The sequence below is a fragment of the Dama dama genome, chromosome 11, assembly GCF_033118175.1.
Source record: "Dama dama isolate Ldn47 chromosome 11, ASM3311817v1, whole genome shotgun sequence".
Taxonomy (NCBI): domain Eukaryota; kingdom Metazoa; phylum Chordata; class Mammalia; order Artiodactyla; family Cervidae; genus Dama; species Dama dama.
Genome location: NC_083691.1, coordinates 38,605,003 through 38,620,444, shown reverse-complemented (window position 1 = coordinate 38,620,444; position 15,442 = coordinate 38,605,003). Strand labels below are relative to the sequence as shown.

The 15,442-nt window shown below is 40.1% G+C and overlaps 2 protein-coding genes across 10 annotated transcripts in view; one reads left to right on the top strand and one right to left on the bottom strand.

The window, feature by feature from the left end:
- Window positions 1–207: 207 nt before the first annotated feature.
- FBXO48 (F-box protein 48) lies at window positions 208–5,363 on the bottom strand. Of its 4 annotated transcripts, none has more exons than XM_061155164.1 (4): window positions 5,108–5,363; window positions 4,408–4,549; window positions 2,759–3,114; window positions 208–2,187 (listed from the first exon to the last, which is right to left on the bottom strand). In XM_061155164.1, the coding sequence occupies exons 3-4, from the start codon at window positions 3,062–3,064 to the stop codon at window positions 2,026–2,028; spliced, it is 468 nt and encodes a 155-aa protein (XP_061011147.1). In that variant the 5' UTR covers window positions 3,065–3,114; window positions 4,408–4,549; window positions 5,108–5,363; the 3' UTR covers window positions 208–2,025. The 4 variants fall into 4 exon arrangements, 3 of the variants coding, with proteins under 3 accessions (XP_061011147.1, XP_061011146.1, XP_061011148.1); XM_061155163.1 differs by having other exon boundaries at window positions 2,759–3,100; window positions 5,108–5,361; XR_009694696.1 differs by lacking the exon at window positions 2,759–3,114 and having other exon boundaries at window positions 2,051–2,187; window positions 5,108–5,358.
- A 216-nt stretch (window positions 5,364–5,579) lies between these two features.
- Window positions 5,580–15,442, top strand: part of APLF (aprataxin and PNKP like factor) — a 126,177-nt gene continuing 116,314 nt past the window's right edge. For 2 of the 6 annotated variants that reach the window (XM_061155158.1, XM_061155162.1), the window contains exon 1: window positions 5,630–5,904. Coding sequence is in view for 3 of the 6 variants with exons in the window: in XM_061155162.1 (XP_061011145.1) it covers window positions 5,809–5,904 (96 nt within the window). In the remaining 3 variants the exon portion in view is untranslated. Of the gene's footprint in view, window positions 5,599–5,627; window positions 5,905–15,442 lie in introns of those variants that run through there. The other 4 variants (XM_061155157.1, XM_061155161.1, XM_061155154.1 and 1 more) reach the window with 4 other exon arrangements.

Genomic DNA, 15,442 nt, shown 5'->3' with positions numbered 1-15,442 from the left:
CTAAACCCATTCCATAAATTTATCATTAAGTTCCCAATCTTTCCTTTCAGTGTAGACTGTAATCACAGTAATAACTTATTATACAAAGAATTATTTTAATGGTATAAAAATGGTATAAAACAAAACCCAAAGATTACTCATTTAACAATATTTAAAACTGATTGGGGTGATCCAATAAGTAAAAATGAATGATACTTTTGGGTGAAGTACATTTTCAAGTGTTTATTCAAAAAATATTTCTTCTTTCCTATTTTTCTCTTACAGCTTTTAAGAAAGCAAGAATAATTCTTCATACACTAGCATTAATATTAAGCATCCCATATATCTTATGGGTTTGTACATTGCATTTCAGTACAATATTATCTACTAAAATATGTTATTTTTATTTTACATTCTGGGTAGGATTAAAATAAATAATATAAAAATAATTTAACAACTCTATGAAATATCTACTATGTTCCAGGTTTGGGAACACAAAAATAAATAAATGGTCCCTGCCATTAAGCGGCTCACAATCTAACGGGGGAGATACACAAATCAAACAGACAATTTAATATAGTATGACAGCTTTGAGAATGGTGTGTACAAAGAACTACGGAACCTTAAAAGGGTCACTTAATGCAGAATGGTAAGAAGGCAGGAATGGTTTCCAAGCTAAGATGATACACTGTACAAAAGAATTTACGAAGAAGAGAATTAATGGTGAGTGAAAAGAACATTCCTATAGTGGGGATTACCGAATAATCCTAGAGACTGGACTGTCTGATCTTCAAGGTCCCTTCTACCCACAAGAAGATAGTAGGAGATAACCCTAGCGTGCTGCAGTCCATGGGGTCGCAGAGAGTCGGACACAACTGAGTGACTGAACTGAACTGAACTGAACCAATCATCACCTACTTGATTCAACAAAGAGAATCTGTATACAGCAGGACATATTCCTCACATATTCGTTGACTTGTTAAATATTGAGTTCCTGGACTCTTACTTTTCATGCAATAGAGCATAATTTAAGAAGAAAATCCCATACTAACTAAAATGTTTTGTAGTCACGTTACCTATGGTGCTGATCACAGTTTCAGACTGAACAATCTGGTACCACGAATATATCATCTCCTTTTAAGTAAAAGAGAACAAAAGTTAAAGGTTCCTATAAAGCTATAAACTCTAACGAAGTCAAGTATATAGGTTTCTTGTAAATAATATTTTCCTTTCTTTTAAATGTGGAAAAACAAAAAGGAGCTGGTCCTTTTTCTTGGTTATCTACAAGAAGTACACTAGATGGTGCTACAAGATGTCAGAAAGAAGATAAGTTTTACCAAGAAAAACAGTGTGGAGGTTCTGACGGCACTTTCCATACATTTCAGCCCCTGAGAGTATTTCAAGGTTTGTAGGCAAGTAATGGGGAACTTAATCTCACAAATTTTAGTTCTCTGGTTGGACTCATTTAAAATTAAACCACATGTTTAACACAAAATGTTTTCAGTGTTTGACAATTCAATCTGATTCCAGTGAAATGGAAAATTTTAAGTTATTAAAATATACATTTATTATACACTTAAACATATTGCTATTAATTTCATTTAGGGATTTTTCCCATGAGCCTGACTATGTCTACTAATTAATAAATCTCTAAATCAGTTCCTTCACATCGTTTCTTGAATTTTCAAATTATCATTAAGCAGAGAACACTAATAAAACTCTTTGGTCATTAAAATACTGAAGTACTACAACAGACCAACACAAATACATGAAATAATACATTCTGAAATCACCCTATCAGTATAGGATTTTTATATAAATAACATTTCATGATTTTTCCACATTACAGTAAAACCAGAAACATTTAGGTAAAACATTATTTTACCTAAAGTGCAAAATGAAAACAAAGTTTTATTTTTTATATTTTCTATTTAGTTTTAAGTGTTAATAAAAATGCAAACAAAAAAATGGACGGTTAAAGACATACTTTTTATAATCTAAGAGTCATTTTGGTTTTAAACTCTCAAAGTCAGGAGAGTTTTCTGCTTATCTTTCCAATTCTGCTTCTAGAATTTCCCCCCACGTGTCTGCATCCATTGGGTACATGATTTTTTCTGGTAGGCTGATAGGAGAACATATGTTGCTGTATCTACCAGTTAGCCATTCATGTTTCACTTTACTCTTCTGGTAATTCCTCAGTAGTATGACCTGAAAGAAGTAAACCACCATTGTTAATGGCAATCCACTCCAGGATTCTTGCCTGGAGAATTCCACGGAGAGAGGAGCCTGGCTGGCTACAGTCCATGGCAAAGAGTCAGACGTGACTGAGTGGCTAACACTGTTACTACTACCACCACCATTGTTAAAGAAGGTAGTCAGGGGTTGGTGAATGAGTTTGCTTGAAGCTAGAGAAGCTGACTGAAAAGCTGAAAAGATTAAATATTTACATTGATACACACATCTATTAATAAATGTGTGTGTGTGTGCACATACAGAATAGTGTGAGTTACACAGTTTGCTGGGGTTTTTGGATAGGTGGAGTAAAATGAAGTAGCCATTGTGGTTTATGAGGTAAATGCCCCCCAAATTCAAAAGGATAGATGGGAGATATCCTTTTTGCAGGAAAAGAATATAATTCGACTTTAACTCCCAAAGTCAACCCACTCTGTATGTCATTCTGTATATGAAATCCTCCCTCCTTCAAGCCAGAAGGTAGAGTGTGGCTCAAACAGACCACCATATTGTCAAGAGGGCTTCACATTGCAAAGGTTAAACTTACCCTCCAGGGATAACCACTCTCTAGATCGTCATCTATCTCTCTTTGACAGACAGCTCTTACAGTCAGGCAGTGAGCTTTCCACAAGGAGTCGCTGTGTCTTATTGCATGATTCCAGCTCCTGCATGTCACCGAAGCCCTGCACAAGCTCCGGATGTCTAGCTGACTGAAAATTTTAAAAGTAACTTCTGGAGGCAGCAGTTCAACAAAATTATTTTGACACTCTTTTTTTTCCTTTTCAGCATCCACTGAGTTCAATTCTATGTCAGAAACTCTTGAAGCGTGGTTTCTCTTGGAGTTTTTCTTCATAGCTTGGTATTTTAGTGAATTATCCTCATATATAACCTGAAAGGCAAAGGCTAAAAATATTCACTGCCTTTAGATCAGACTGCAGACGCCCCTTTGAGCCAGATACTTTCGTGGTGAGATTTAATGAACTTTAACTTTCTTGATTTGAGCTCTTCAGTCTGTCAAATGGAGCCAGTGATGCTAATCTGGTGTGTCTTCTTACAAGGATGACCAGAGATGATGAGTGAAGAATCTAGCTCTACATCTGAACTGCATGCAGGAGACATGCAACACATGCTACTCCTTTTCTTCTTTTTAGATATTTTTGGTAAATGAGTTTCTTTCTAAACATTTGTTTTTCTACTCCCAAAGAAAATTATCTGAAAAAGAGATGTGATTCTTCACATTCAGTCTATAATTTATTTTTAGTAGTAGAAACAACTATGGTGAGAACACATGCTATTCCAAGTATTGATTGAAAAAAACTTTTGAAAATGTATATGTTTCAGTTCTACTCAACTCATTGAATATTAGTCTGTGGGAACAAATGTCTTGTCTTTAAGTTTTTCACTTATAACTTGTGACTTAATGACAAACCTAATGAACTTTCAGTAGTTTATATAAGAATTGTTTATCTACTTGCACTTAATAGGTAAGTGCTCACATTTGACACAAATGCTGTCTGAAATGGATAAGAGGTTGAGGTCTGGGCTATACTGACAAAATCTCAAATATTCAATTAGTTATAAGAGTTGTGTTTTAGAAATAGCTTCTTGAGGCTATTCCACATGTATAGTTAATTACGAACTAAGATAACTAGTCATTAAGGCCATCAAACAACAGTGACTAACAACTATAAACAATATTTATAACGCATCTAGGTAAAGCACATGACTAAAGATTGAAAGTCCAGTCTGAGCTAATTTACCGAAGGTGCATGGTTTAGGCTCCCGATATCGGTTGAAAGTATGGAGGTATTTTGGCATATAAAGACAGTTCATATTTACTTAAAATCAGTTTATTCCAGTTTGTACTGCCTTTTATAGTGAGGGGTGTTGGTGCAGGAGGGGTTTCAGATATAGCTAATACTTCATTTATCTTAGCTAATGACAAATTCCCCTTTCTAGATGTGCTCAGTTCAGTTCAGTTCAGTTGCTCAGTCGTGTCTGACTCCTTGAGACCCCATGAATTGCAGCACGCCAGGAGGCCCTGTCCATCACCAACTCCCGGAGTTTACGCAAACTCATGTCCATCGAGTTGGTGATGCCATCCAGCCATCTCATCCTCTGTCGTCCCCTTCTCCTCCTGCCCCCAATCCCTCCCAGCATCAGGGTCTTTTCCAATGATCTAGATGTGCTACTCACCTATATATTTCTATACCTGTCAAGACCACAGATGCTCCCGTTCATTTGGTTATGATCCAAGTTGGCTACAGTGGTCAGAATTTTAATGTCTGACTTCAACAGAGGATTTCCTCTTGAGAGTTTGGGGAAGTAAGAAAGCAAACTGCAAAAAATAAGTTCATAAGTCAAGTTTTTGCCTTTCCACCCTCTAGCCCTCATCAATATAAACTAAAGCCAAACTACTCTATTCTTGAAAAGAATCTCATACTAGGAGAAAGTTACTGTGCATTTAAACGCACATTTGTTGTTTCTCCTAAGATCTCCCTAGAGATAAATACGTCCTCCCGTTACAATTATTCCACACGAGGCAGACGAAAGCATTTGAATTTAACAGATGGGGGTGCCTAAACCCCACTAGGCATTTTTCTTCTTCTTAGTCCCATTTTGCCTGGATGTCTAGAAACCTATTCTTTTCTTCCTAAACCAAACTTTGCTAAATTACCTCTCTAATTAGGTGACAGGTCACCCCTCTTTAAGGTGTCACACGGAGGGAGGAATCGTAAAGCAGGGCAGACGCCCGGCTCTCGGGGAGCCTCCACCCCAGGCAGACACTGCACTTAATAGGTAAGTGCACGTCCCATCTGAACCACCCCACGTCCCATCTGAACCACCCTCCTGGCACGCCCGGCGCCGACAGCAGCTGTCGGAGTCCAAAGAATACCTGGGCATTGACAGGTAAACAATAACAACCGTCAGCACCGACTGTCACCGCAGCTCCGGTCGGCCGAGCAAAGGCTGTGCGAGCGCCAGGGCCGCGCCCCGGATTACGCCTGCCAGACGTCAGCGCAAAGGGAAGACCCCCTTCTTCCTACTGGAAAGCTGCTACCTCTCGATCCGCGATTTAAATCGTCCAGAATTCGAATCCTTCCCCCAGTCCCTTTCTTCCCACCCACTCTAGCCCCGCCTTGCTGACTCAGATTTCGCACAGGCGCAGAGAGGGGCGCGCGTTGCCTCTTGGGATTGGTAGTTTTCCAGGGGCGCCTGAGATCGGCAGTGGAGGAGAAGGGAAGGCGTCATGGACTACAAAGACCGGCGTCCTCCGAGCCGGGTGGGCGGTGAGGGGCTGGGGCGGGGGGTGGGGTGGGGGGGGGGGTTGGGTAACCGGGGCTTTTAAAAGACCTATTGGAGGCGGTGTGAAAGGGGATTCCCTGAGTACGTCACTGGCCGGAGTGGAGGGGCGGGATTCGGTCCCCCTCGGTGGGGCCCCAGCTCCGCGCAGCCAGGGCACACTCGAGGGCAGTCTTTGCTTTACCTCCCCCTGTGTTTCTTGGGGCCTGCCTGGGCCTCGCGCCTGTCGCTGGAAGGCGGAAACGGTTGCAGGGTCTCGCCCCTTGCGAAGGGGTCTGTTTAATCCTCGCCGCCATGTCCGGGGGCTTCGAGCTGCAGCCGCAGGACGGCGGCCCCCGGGTGGCCCTGGCGCCCGGGGAGACGGTCATCGGCCGCGGGCCGCTGCTGGGAGTAAGTGTGGCGGGGGTTCGGCGGCCCCGGAGAAACGCGAGGTCCCGGCGGGCTCCTGAGGCCCTCTCTGGGTCCTGCCCGGGTTCCCCACCGCTCCGGCCAGGCCTTTCTGGATTTTAGAAGTTTGAAGGCAGCACGTTTTTCAGTCAACTTGAACTAACTCGCAGACGTTTCCTTCTGCGGCCTTTTAAAAAGCACTGACCTGGATTATCGTCATTAGTGTTTTACCCGGAGGTCGGCAGACTATGGCCCTGACTCCAAATCCAGCCAGCAATTGTTGGGACCCACATACTAAGAATGCTTCTCAGATTTAAAAATGTAAACAAAAAAACCCATATTAGCCTTTAAGGGAGAAGAATTTCTCTAAGGGTTGGGAATATTGCCTGTTAGCTTGGTAAGTCACGATATTTATAGTAGTTTCTGGCCCTTAACAGAAAAAGTCTGCCAACCTCTGATCTTAGTTTTTCTAGAATAATTTCTTGTAAGCTTTGGCCCCTCTGGTGGTACTGCCTAGGCGTTACTTTTATTGTAATAATCTTTTTCAGTAACGTCAGTGACTCACCTTTATGTAGTGTGTAGAATTCCAGGCATTGATCTAAAGACTACCTGTACCAGCTTCTTTAAACCTTTCCAGACTTTCTGAGTTGGGTGCTCTTACCTTCATTGTTCAGATGAGAAAATTGAGCGAGTTATTTAAGGGACACACACACAAGATTTTGGGTAACAGAGTGCAACTGGGTTATGTATTCTTCCTCTGGGGTGTTTAGGAGTTAGAAAACTTGCCTGTAACGTTCTGGAAATTTGTCGATCTCTCACTAAATACATATATATTGTTTTCTCGACATGCAATGTGTCTTGTTTACTGGCCACTTTATGCTGCGCGTCTGCAGACCCTAGCACTGCGGGTGCACACAGAGATAAAGTGGATACTTGCCCTCCAGTTTTCTCATGGACTGCCTGAACAAAGCGTGTCAGTGAGCCTATACCAGGGAGTAAGGAGTCTGGTCACTTACCCTGATTAACCGCCAGTGTCTAAAAGGAACCATTGAACTCTGTGGGAGAATGTGAGGGTGGGATATTTCAAAAGAACAGCATGTATACTATCTATGGTGAAACAGATCACCAGCCCAGGTGGGATGCATGAGACAAGTGCTCCGGCCTGGTGCACTGGGAAGACCCAGAGGAATCGGGTGGAGAGGGAGGTGGGAGCGGGGATTGGGATGGGGAATAAGTGTAAATCCATGGCTGATTCATATCAATGTATGACAAAACCCACTGAAATGTTGTGAAGTGATTGGCCTCCAACTAATAAAAAAAAATAAAATAAAAAAACAAAAAATAAAAAAATAAAAGGAACCATTGGTATTAGTCTTAGGATCCCTTTCCGAGCAGAAAAAGGAAAGGTGGTTCAAGGTGGTGATGGGGAAATTAGTTTTAGAGGAGTGTGAGTGTATGTATATGTAGTGAGATTATTGAGAAACTTCAAGTTCACTTGCTGATTTTTTTTCTTTTCCACCTAAATGTGTATTACTTTTCTCCATAGTCTATTATATACAAACCTTTGGAGTAACTGCTTGGGAGGTTTTCTCTGTTTTCCTTCCTTCCTTATTCCCTTCCGTCTATTCCTCTTTCTCTCTCGCTCCCTACTTCTCTCTCTCATTTTATCTCAATTAGAAATAGAGTATCTGCTTCATCTAGAAATCTTATGTCTGGTTATTAATGAGTTTTAATTTACTCAACAAATCGTATAATTAATGTAGAGTACTATGGATTGGGTTAAATGATGGGTGAATTTTAGGCCTCTGTTTTATAAATTTGGCACCAGGTCACAGACCCTTCATTATTTGTAGCTTGATCTTTGCTAATAGGTTTGCTAATGTGAGACAAGCTTATTTGGTTTCTGTTTTTAAAAATGGTTAGGAATAGGAAGTCAGTTACCTGGTCAGGATTTAGTTTTTCCTTTTTGAATAGTCATTGATGATGAGATTCTGTTGCCAAATTTGGTGGGTATTAGAAGTGAATGATACTAGATGTGTTGAAGGAAAACTTTGAAGAACAAACAAATCACCTTGTGGTTTTCAAGATTTTGGAGCTGACAGGTGTTTCTTCTCTACAGTGTTTTAAAACTCCACATGAGGGCTGCAGTTTCAAACAACAGCAATTCCAGTGAGGGTTTTTTGTTTTTTTTTCATGGTGTGTAAGAGAGCACAGACATAGTTCTAAGTCAGAAAACTCAGGGAGTTTATTTTAAATCAGAAGTGAATAATAATAATCAGGAAGATTTTTTTTTTTACTCTCTTAATTAGTCATGTTTTTTGGAAACAAATTTCACAAACCTTCATGGCCACAACCTTTACGTTTATAATTTCAATGTGTTAAGCATTCTTTGTGGTAAAATAATTTGGCAGTGGGAATGTCTTCATGTCTTTACGGTGGGGGGAAAGCTTAGAACTCTTGTAGATAACAGACCACAGTGAAATTTCATTTTCTTGTGCCCTTTGCTTTAGAGTGAATCCTCAGGGAACCCAAGGTCTTTGTTTACTAAGTTGTAATTCTGGTTCCTGATCACCAAACAAAAGGTTTTGCAGCAGAATGAATCTCCAGGGAATTATCCGGGATGAAAACAGCCAATTCCAAAGGTCACATATTGTATGATTTCACTTACATGATGTTATTGAAATGACAAATTATAAAAATGGGGACTAACGTTGTTGCCAGGGCTTACTGGAGAGGTGAGGGGAGCAAGAAGGGAATCAGGTATGCCTGTAAAACAGTAATGAGGAATTTGTTTTGTATCTTCACTGTGTCAATATCAATATCTGGTTGTGCTGCTGTACTATAGGTTTGCAAGATGTTACTGCTGGGGGAAATGGTGAGCAGTACAAGAGATCTTTTTGTAATAATATCACCATGAACCTACAACTATCTTAAATAAAAAATTAAAGATTTTACAGCATCTCAGCAGAATACCATTAGACCAAATTATTTGCTTTGTGGTTTTTCTTTAATTAAATCTGATTATACTCTTAATGAAAACTACTCTTTCCTGTTTCACATTTTCCTTATTCGATAGCAGGGATTATAGGGCACATTCCTTAATGATCTATTTTCTTCCAAGGAAATAGGATAGCACCAAGTATCTAGTGAGATTTCCTGAAGGCAGATGTAATAGAATCTATTGCTCTAATTAAAAAGGGAAGGGGCGCCCAGTGAGGGGTGGGGATAGTCCTGGCCTCTAGTGCAGACTCTTCACTGGGCATCAGTTAACTACTGTTGTAAGTGTTCCACAAAGTTTATATTAGTACAAAGTAACCACTCCCAAGCCTGGCAACTCTGCACTGTTACTGTGTGTGTGTGCTAAGTCACTTCAGTTGTGTGTGACTCTGTGTGACCCTCCCGACTGTAGCCCGCCAGACTCCTCTGTCTGTGGGATTCTCCAAGCAAGAATACTGGAGTGGGTTATCATGCATTCCTCCAGGGGATCTTCCTGACCCAGGGATCGAACCCCAGTCTCTCATGTCTCCTGCATTGACCGGTGGGTTCTTTACCACTAGTGCCATCTGGGGAGCTCCTGCACTGTTCTTCCTTGTTGCCAAACCTCACTCACTGTCTTGGAATGCTAGTTCTACTTGGTCCAGCAAGATTTGTCCCTGGGGATGTGCCAAGCACTCCTAGCTGCAGGGGAGTTTTGCCCCTCCCTCAGTTATTGAGCCTAGTATAATTCCTGGCACATAGTAGGCCTTCAACACATGATTTCTGTTTCTCAAATCCACTCTTCCAAACCTCATTAAGAGCCTACTTGCAACTTAGGTGTAAAGAGGACAGCATAGAGTTTTGAAGTGGATATAAATATTTTAAAGAGGCAGTGCTGCCAACTGCTAAAGCTTAAGGAGCAACATCGATGATGGATTGTTTACATTTTTCCTATTTTGTTGACTAATTAGCAAACTCAGGAAATAGTTCATGAATATTTAGTTAGATGGGAAGAATGAAGGAGAAATAAGTCCTTGCTTTCAGGAGACTTATAGTTAGTGGGTACGAGAGATACAGAAGCAAGTAACTAGAAAGGGGAGCTAAACAGACCCTTCCAGTGAGTGAAGTGGAAGAGAGTAAGGAAAGTGACATGGAGACGTGATGGATGCCAGCAGTGTCATGAATGACACTGCTCTGGGCTTGGGGGACCACCAGGAGAGGGATCTGTAATGCAGCTTGTGCTGCCTGTCCCCATTCCTGGTAATGGACTAACTATTGGGACCTGGTAACATTGATTTTCCTCTGATTTCCTCTGATATAACCTCTGATTTTTTTAAAAACATTAATTTAAATCAGAGGCTAATTATTTTACAATATTTTGGTTGTTTTTGCCATACATCAGCGTGAATCAGCCACAGGAGTACATGTGTCCCCCATCCTGAACCCCCTCCCACCTCCCTCCCCATGCCATCCCTCTGGGTTGTCCTAGGGCACCAACTTTGAGTGCCCTGTTTTATGCATTAAACTTGCACTATAACCTCTGATTTTTAAAAGGTCACATTAAAAGCTTTTTCAGTACCTTGAGCCAAACAAGAATCCTACATCTACAGAAAGGTGTAGGAAGGAACCCACAATTTAGATCAGGAGGTCCGAGAAGACTTTGTGCAATCAGTGACGTGTTGAGCTGACTTTGAAGTGATAGAACAGCTAGAGTTTTGGTAGGTGGAGAGTGAGTGGTAGGAAGGGAAGGGCCCTTCAGGCTAAATGAATGTATGACTTAAGGCTCTGAGTTTGGAAAGTGTATGGCAAAAAAAAAAAAAGAAAGAAAGAAAGTGTATGGCATATTGAATAATTGGATAAGGGTGAGTAGACTTGTGGGATGGTCACATTACAGCAGTGATTCTGTTTAACTTTTACAAACATTTAACAGTATGCACTAGTTTTCTTTCTTTTTAAAAATAGTCTTTATTAAGTTCACAGCAGAACTGAGCAGAAAATACAGTTCCCAGATACCCTGTGCCCCCACGCATGTACCATGTTCCCCTCTATCAGCATCCCCTACCACGGTGGTGCATTTGATGAACCTGTTTTGGCCTGTCATTATCACCCCAAACCCACAGTTTACACTAAAGTTCACTCTTGGTGTACATTCCATGGATTTTGACTAATATGTAATGACATGTATCTGCCACTGTAGTATTAGAGAATACTGCCTTAAAAATTCTTAATGTTCTGTCTGTTCATCTTTCCTTCCCTCCCCAACCCCTAGCAACTATTGAACTTTAACCATCTGCATAGTTTTACCTGTTGCAGAAAATAATATCGTTGAAATCATACAGTATGTATATGTAGACTTTTTTTCAGATTGGCTTCTTTTCATGTATTTTCATGGTTTTTGAATGATGAGTAATATGTTCCACAGTCTGGATTTTGCAGAGTTTATCCATTTGCCCACCAAAGGATATCTAGGTCACTCCCACATTTTGGCTGTTATAAACATCCATTGCAGGTTTTTGTGTGAACACGTTTCCAGTTCTTGTGGAGACGTGATAATTGGGAGCACAGATGCTGGCAGGTGTGGTGAGAGTGTGTTTAGTGTGGTAAGAAACGGCCAGCTGTCTTCCAAAGTGGCTGCACCATTCTTCATTCCCACCATCAGTGGAGGAGAGCTCCTGTCGTTCATCATCCTCGCCAGCATTTGGTGGTGTCAGTGGTTTGGATTTTGGCCGTTCTAATGGGCGTGTAGTGAATTGCTTTTCATGTGTGTTTATTAAGTCAATGTCTTTAAATTATCATCCCTTGTGAACTATTGGATGTGAATATGCTGCCTTCTCACTTGCCTCCAGACCTCTGTCCAAACTCTTTTCTCTGGTTATTTGATTCTGTAGATAGTTTCTGGGTATCTGTATTTTTAAAAGCTCTGGAGATGATCCTGTTGAGAAACCAGATTTGAAAACCACTTCTAGACGCACTAAGTAGAATGCTTTGCACAGAATAGTCTTTCACAGATGTTTTACCAAAGTCCCAAGTGGAGATTTAGACCCTGTTTTATCTTACTAAGCTGTGTTTATGTTTTTATTCACTATGTTGCCTCTATCGTAACATATTAAAGACAAGGATGATGTTCTCAAATTTGAATAGCATTCACTGTGTAAGCGGAATTGCAAGCCAAACAGGTTGAGTGAGTTGACATTTCAACAGCAGCAAGTCAGCACAATTCCATTATATTGGCTAACAATTCAGCAACCTTGAATTAGAAGCTCAGAAAGTATTGGAATTTACTTTTAAAAGTCTAAATGATCCATATTTCATTACTATTGTGGATTACACAGGTGTTTGTGTGGTAGCCTGATAAACTCACTCTAATTTATACCATTAGTCATAGGAGAAAGTATGTTGACAGGTTTCAAAGGCCACATGCAATATAGTAATAACCTTTTTAAAGAGAGAGAATTGATAAACTGGAGTCTGCCTCTGACTAAAATCAAGTCCATTTTCTCAAACTTGTCCTTTCCTAGTATCAGAATCTGGACTCTGATGCAGCATGTACAATGATAGTAAACATCTTGTATCAACTAGCTTTTGCTCTGTTGTGAAATAAGGTCCGTTTATCATCTAATATTATGGCAGGCTTGGTGTGGATGTGTGAGCTCTGGAGTGTGGTTTGGACCCGATACTGGGAAGCACTCTAGATAAGAAGAGTTTGTGGTGTGTCAACTGGTTTATAGTAAGCAGTCTGTCTTCAGTTTGGCTCTTAATTTTACACTTTACTTACTTGCTACACAATATAAATTTGGGAAAAGAATTTTATGTCAGTTATGCCTAACTAGGTCCCATGCTTCTTTAGGTTTATGTATTTTTTCATAAAGTGGAAGTGAAAATGAAGTCGCTCAGTCGTGTCTGACTCTTTGCAACCCCATGGACTATAGCCTACCAGGCGCCTCCGTCCCTGGGATTTTCCGGGCAAGAGTACTGGAGTGGGTTGCCATTTCCTTCTCCAGTTTTCTCATAATAGAGGCTCAAATCTCATAGCAGATGATTTCCTGTAGTTTTCTACCATGATAGTTTGAATCTGTTGTTGATAGAACAAACCAGGTGATCTTATGTGAAAGTACTGTAAATTATAAAGCATTGTACGAGAAAATTTTTATTATCTCAGTCCTTGATTTGCTATGTAGTTTTTTCTGAAAAAAAAACTAATTTTGCCCCTTCTCCGTTCTTCCGTTTATAGGAACCAGGCTAAATGGTAACGTTGAATTCATGACATATATTATTCCTGTCTATGATATTCAGAAATTTCTCTAGGAAACATTGTCAGAAAAATTAAATGATGTTGATTTTTCAGTAAATACTGTTATTGTTCAGTTATCTGACTCTTTGTGACCCCCGGACTGTAACATGTCAGTAAATATTATATATGGACGAAATGAAAGGTCCAGTAGCTTTTCTACTTCTGCTTTTGCTTTATTCAGGTTTATTTTTATTTTTAGAATTTTAGGAACAAACAAATAGGTCAGAGACCTTGGTTCAAAACACTTAAACGTTTCTGCTGGTAGCATAAGGAACTCTTCATTTTGTTTGACTTTAGTAAATGCCAAAAATAAATATTTGGCAAAGAAATCACAAATGGTTCTTTTAAGCTTTCATGTCTTTTTTTCCTCCACAAACACCATGTCTTAAAAATGGAGAAAACTTCATCATAATACATGAAATACACAATTCAAAACTAAAAAATCGAAGATAAGGGATCCACACTAAAATACAAAAGTGATAACAAAAACAGAGAGCCCTGTCCCCATTCAAGACACAGCATGAAGAATTTAAGCAAAAGGGTTTTTCTGTAGTATCTGAAGAAAAATTACCATCATTTTGGCTGTTGCTAACAAAGGATAGGAGTGATTTCAGTGTATTCTTTAGCCTGTGTATTCAGAATTTCTTTTCTAAGCTTCTGCTGTATGCTATGCAGTTCTTTTAATAGTAAAATGTTCCTGTACTTGAATGCTCAGTTTAGCTAACTTTTCTGTTTTCTAATATTCCTTCTCTGCCTGGCTGAGTATAAAGGAATTTATTGTCAGTGTCCAGTATCAATGTAACAGTTGTTAGAGTAGTGTGTGTTAATCATAATTACTTTGGCTACAAGTAACAAATGTGACAAACAGCAGTGTAATCAAATTCATTTTTCTTCTGTGACAGAATCTCAGGGGCAGTCGGTCCAGGGCTAGTGCAGCTGTTCAAGAAACCGCTGCTCTCTGCTCCTTCTTGGTCGAGCTTTGCATATGGCTTTCCTGTCTGTACTCATAAGGCAGCTGCTGTACTTCAAGGTGTTTACATGTGAGCAGGAAGAAAAGGAGAAAGGAAGAAGGAAAAAGGTGTAGGCCAGTTGAGCCTGTTCCTTTTTACCAGGAACACACAAGTCTTCCTAGACACTCTACTCGGTTTTGAAATATAGTTTTGTTGTTTTGTTAGGTATGGTGAGGCCCACGGACCAGGAGATGATAGTCGTTGAAGAGAGAATTACAATTCCAGAGAGACATAAGGGCCCACTGCGCCACACAGGACCACACAGGATTGGAGGAGGGCAGAAGGCAGAGCTAGGGGAACTGCGGGAAAGCCTTTCTTGTGGTTTTCTTGGAAATGAATGGGCAAGGCAGGGAAACAGTATCATCTAATTTAAATAATTATATGGGACTCTGGGCTATAAGGGCCACCTCTCATTGTCTGATGCTAGCCAGGTGGTTAGGGCAGTGTAAAAATCAGGTAAAGCCAAGATTGGGGTGTGGCTTTGAGTGGCTTTATTTGCATATGAAGGTTGCACTTGCAGGTAAGTCTTTTACTGCCTCTTTAGAAGTAGTCTTTCTCTAGTCAGCAAAGTCTTAGATATCAAAGCATCAGATATAGAAACTAGAAAACATGGTTAATAACACACTCTTTCATTTGTGCTTGGCTTGAACTAAGTATCTGAGCCATCTACAATGATGAGGAATTCTCTGCTTTTGGATGTTTTTAACTGGGTATAATGTTACCCTAAACAAAATTTAAGTAAAATTAGTGTTAAAGAAGAAATGAATAGATATTGATTAAGCAATTAGCAGCATCTGGTATACATGATATATGTGAAGAATTAGCATCTAAAAAGTTTGGGTGTAGTTTATTTATTTATTTTTTTTTTCATTTATTTTTATTAGTTGGAGGCTAGTTACTTTACAATATTGCAGTGATTTTTGCCATACATTGACATGAATCAGCCATGGATTTACATGTGTTCCCCATCCCGATTCCCCCTCCCACCTGCCTGCCCATCATGAGTTACAAATTGAAATGCCTGCGGAGGCCAGGTATTCAGAAGTGGGGTGGGCTAAGTGGAAGATTATAGGGAGTGCTGGGGACTCTGAGGAGATGGAAGGTACGTGTACTCTTCAGAGCACAAATTTTAAAAAGATACTGAGTGATTTCCTGTGTGTTGGCTACCAGTTGGTGGTGCTTAGTCTAAATCAAAGAAGTTTAAGAGAAAAAGTAGATATAACTAATAGAAGCTTATTAATTTCAGTGGCATAGCTGTAAATTG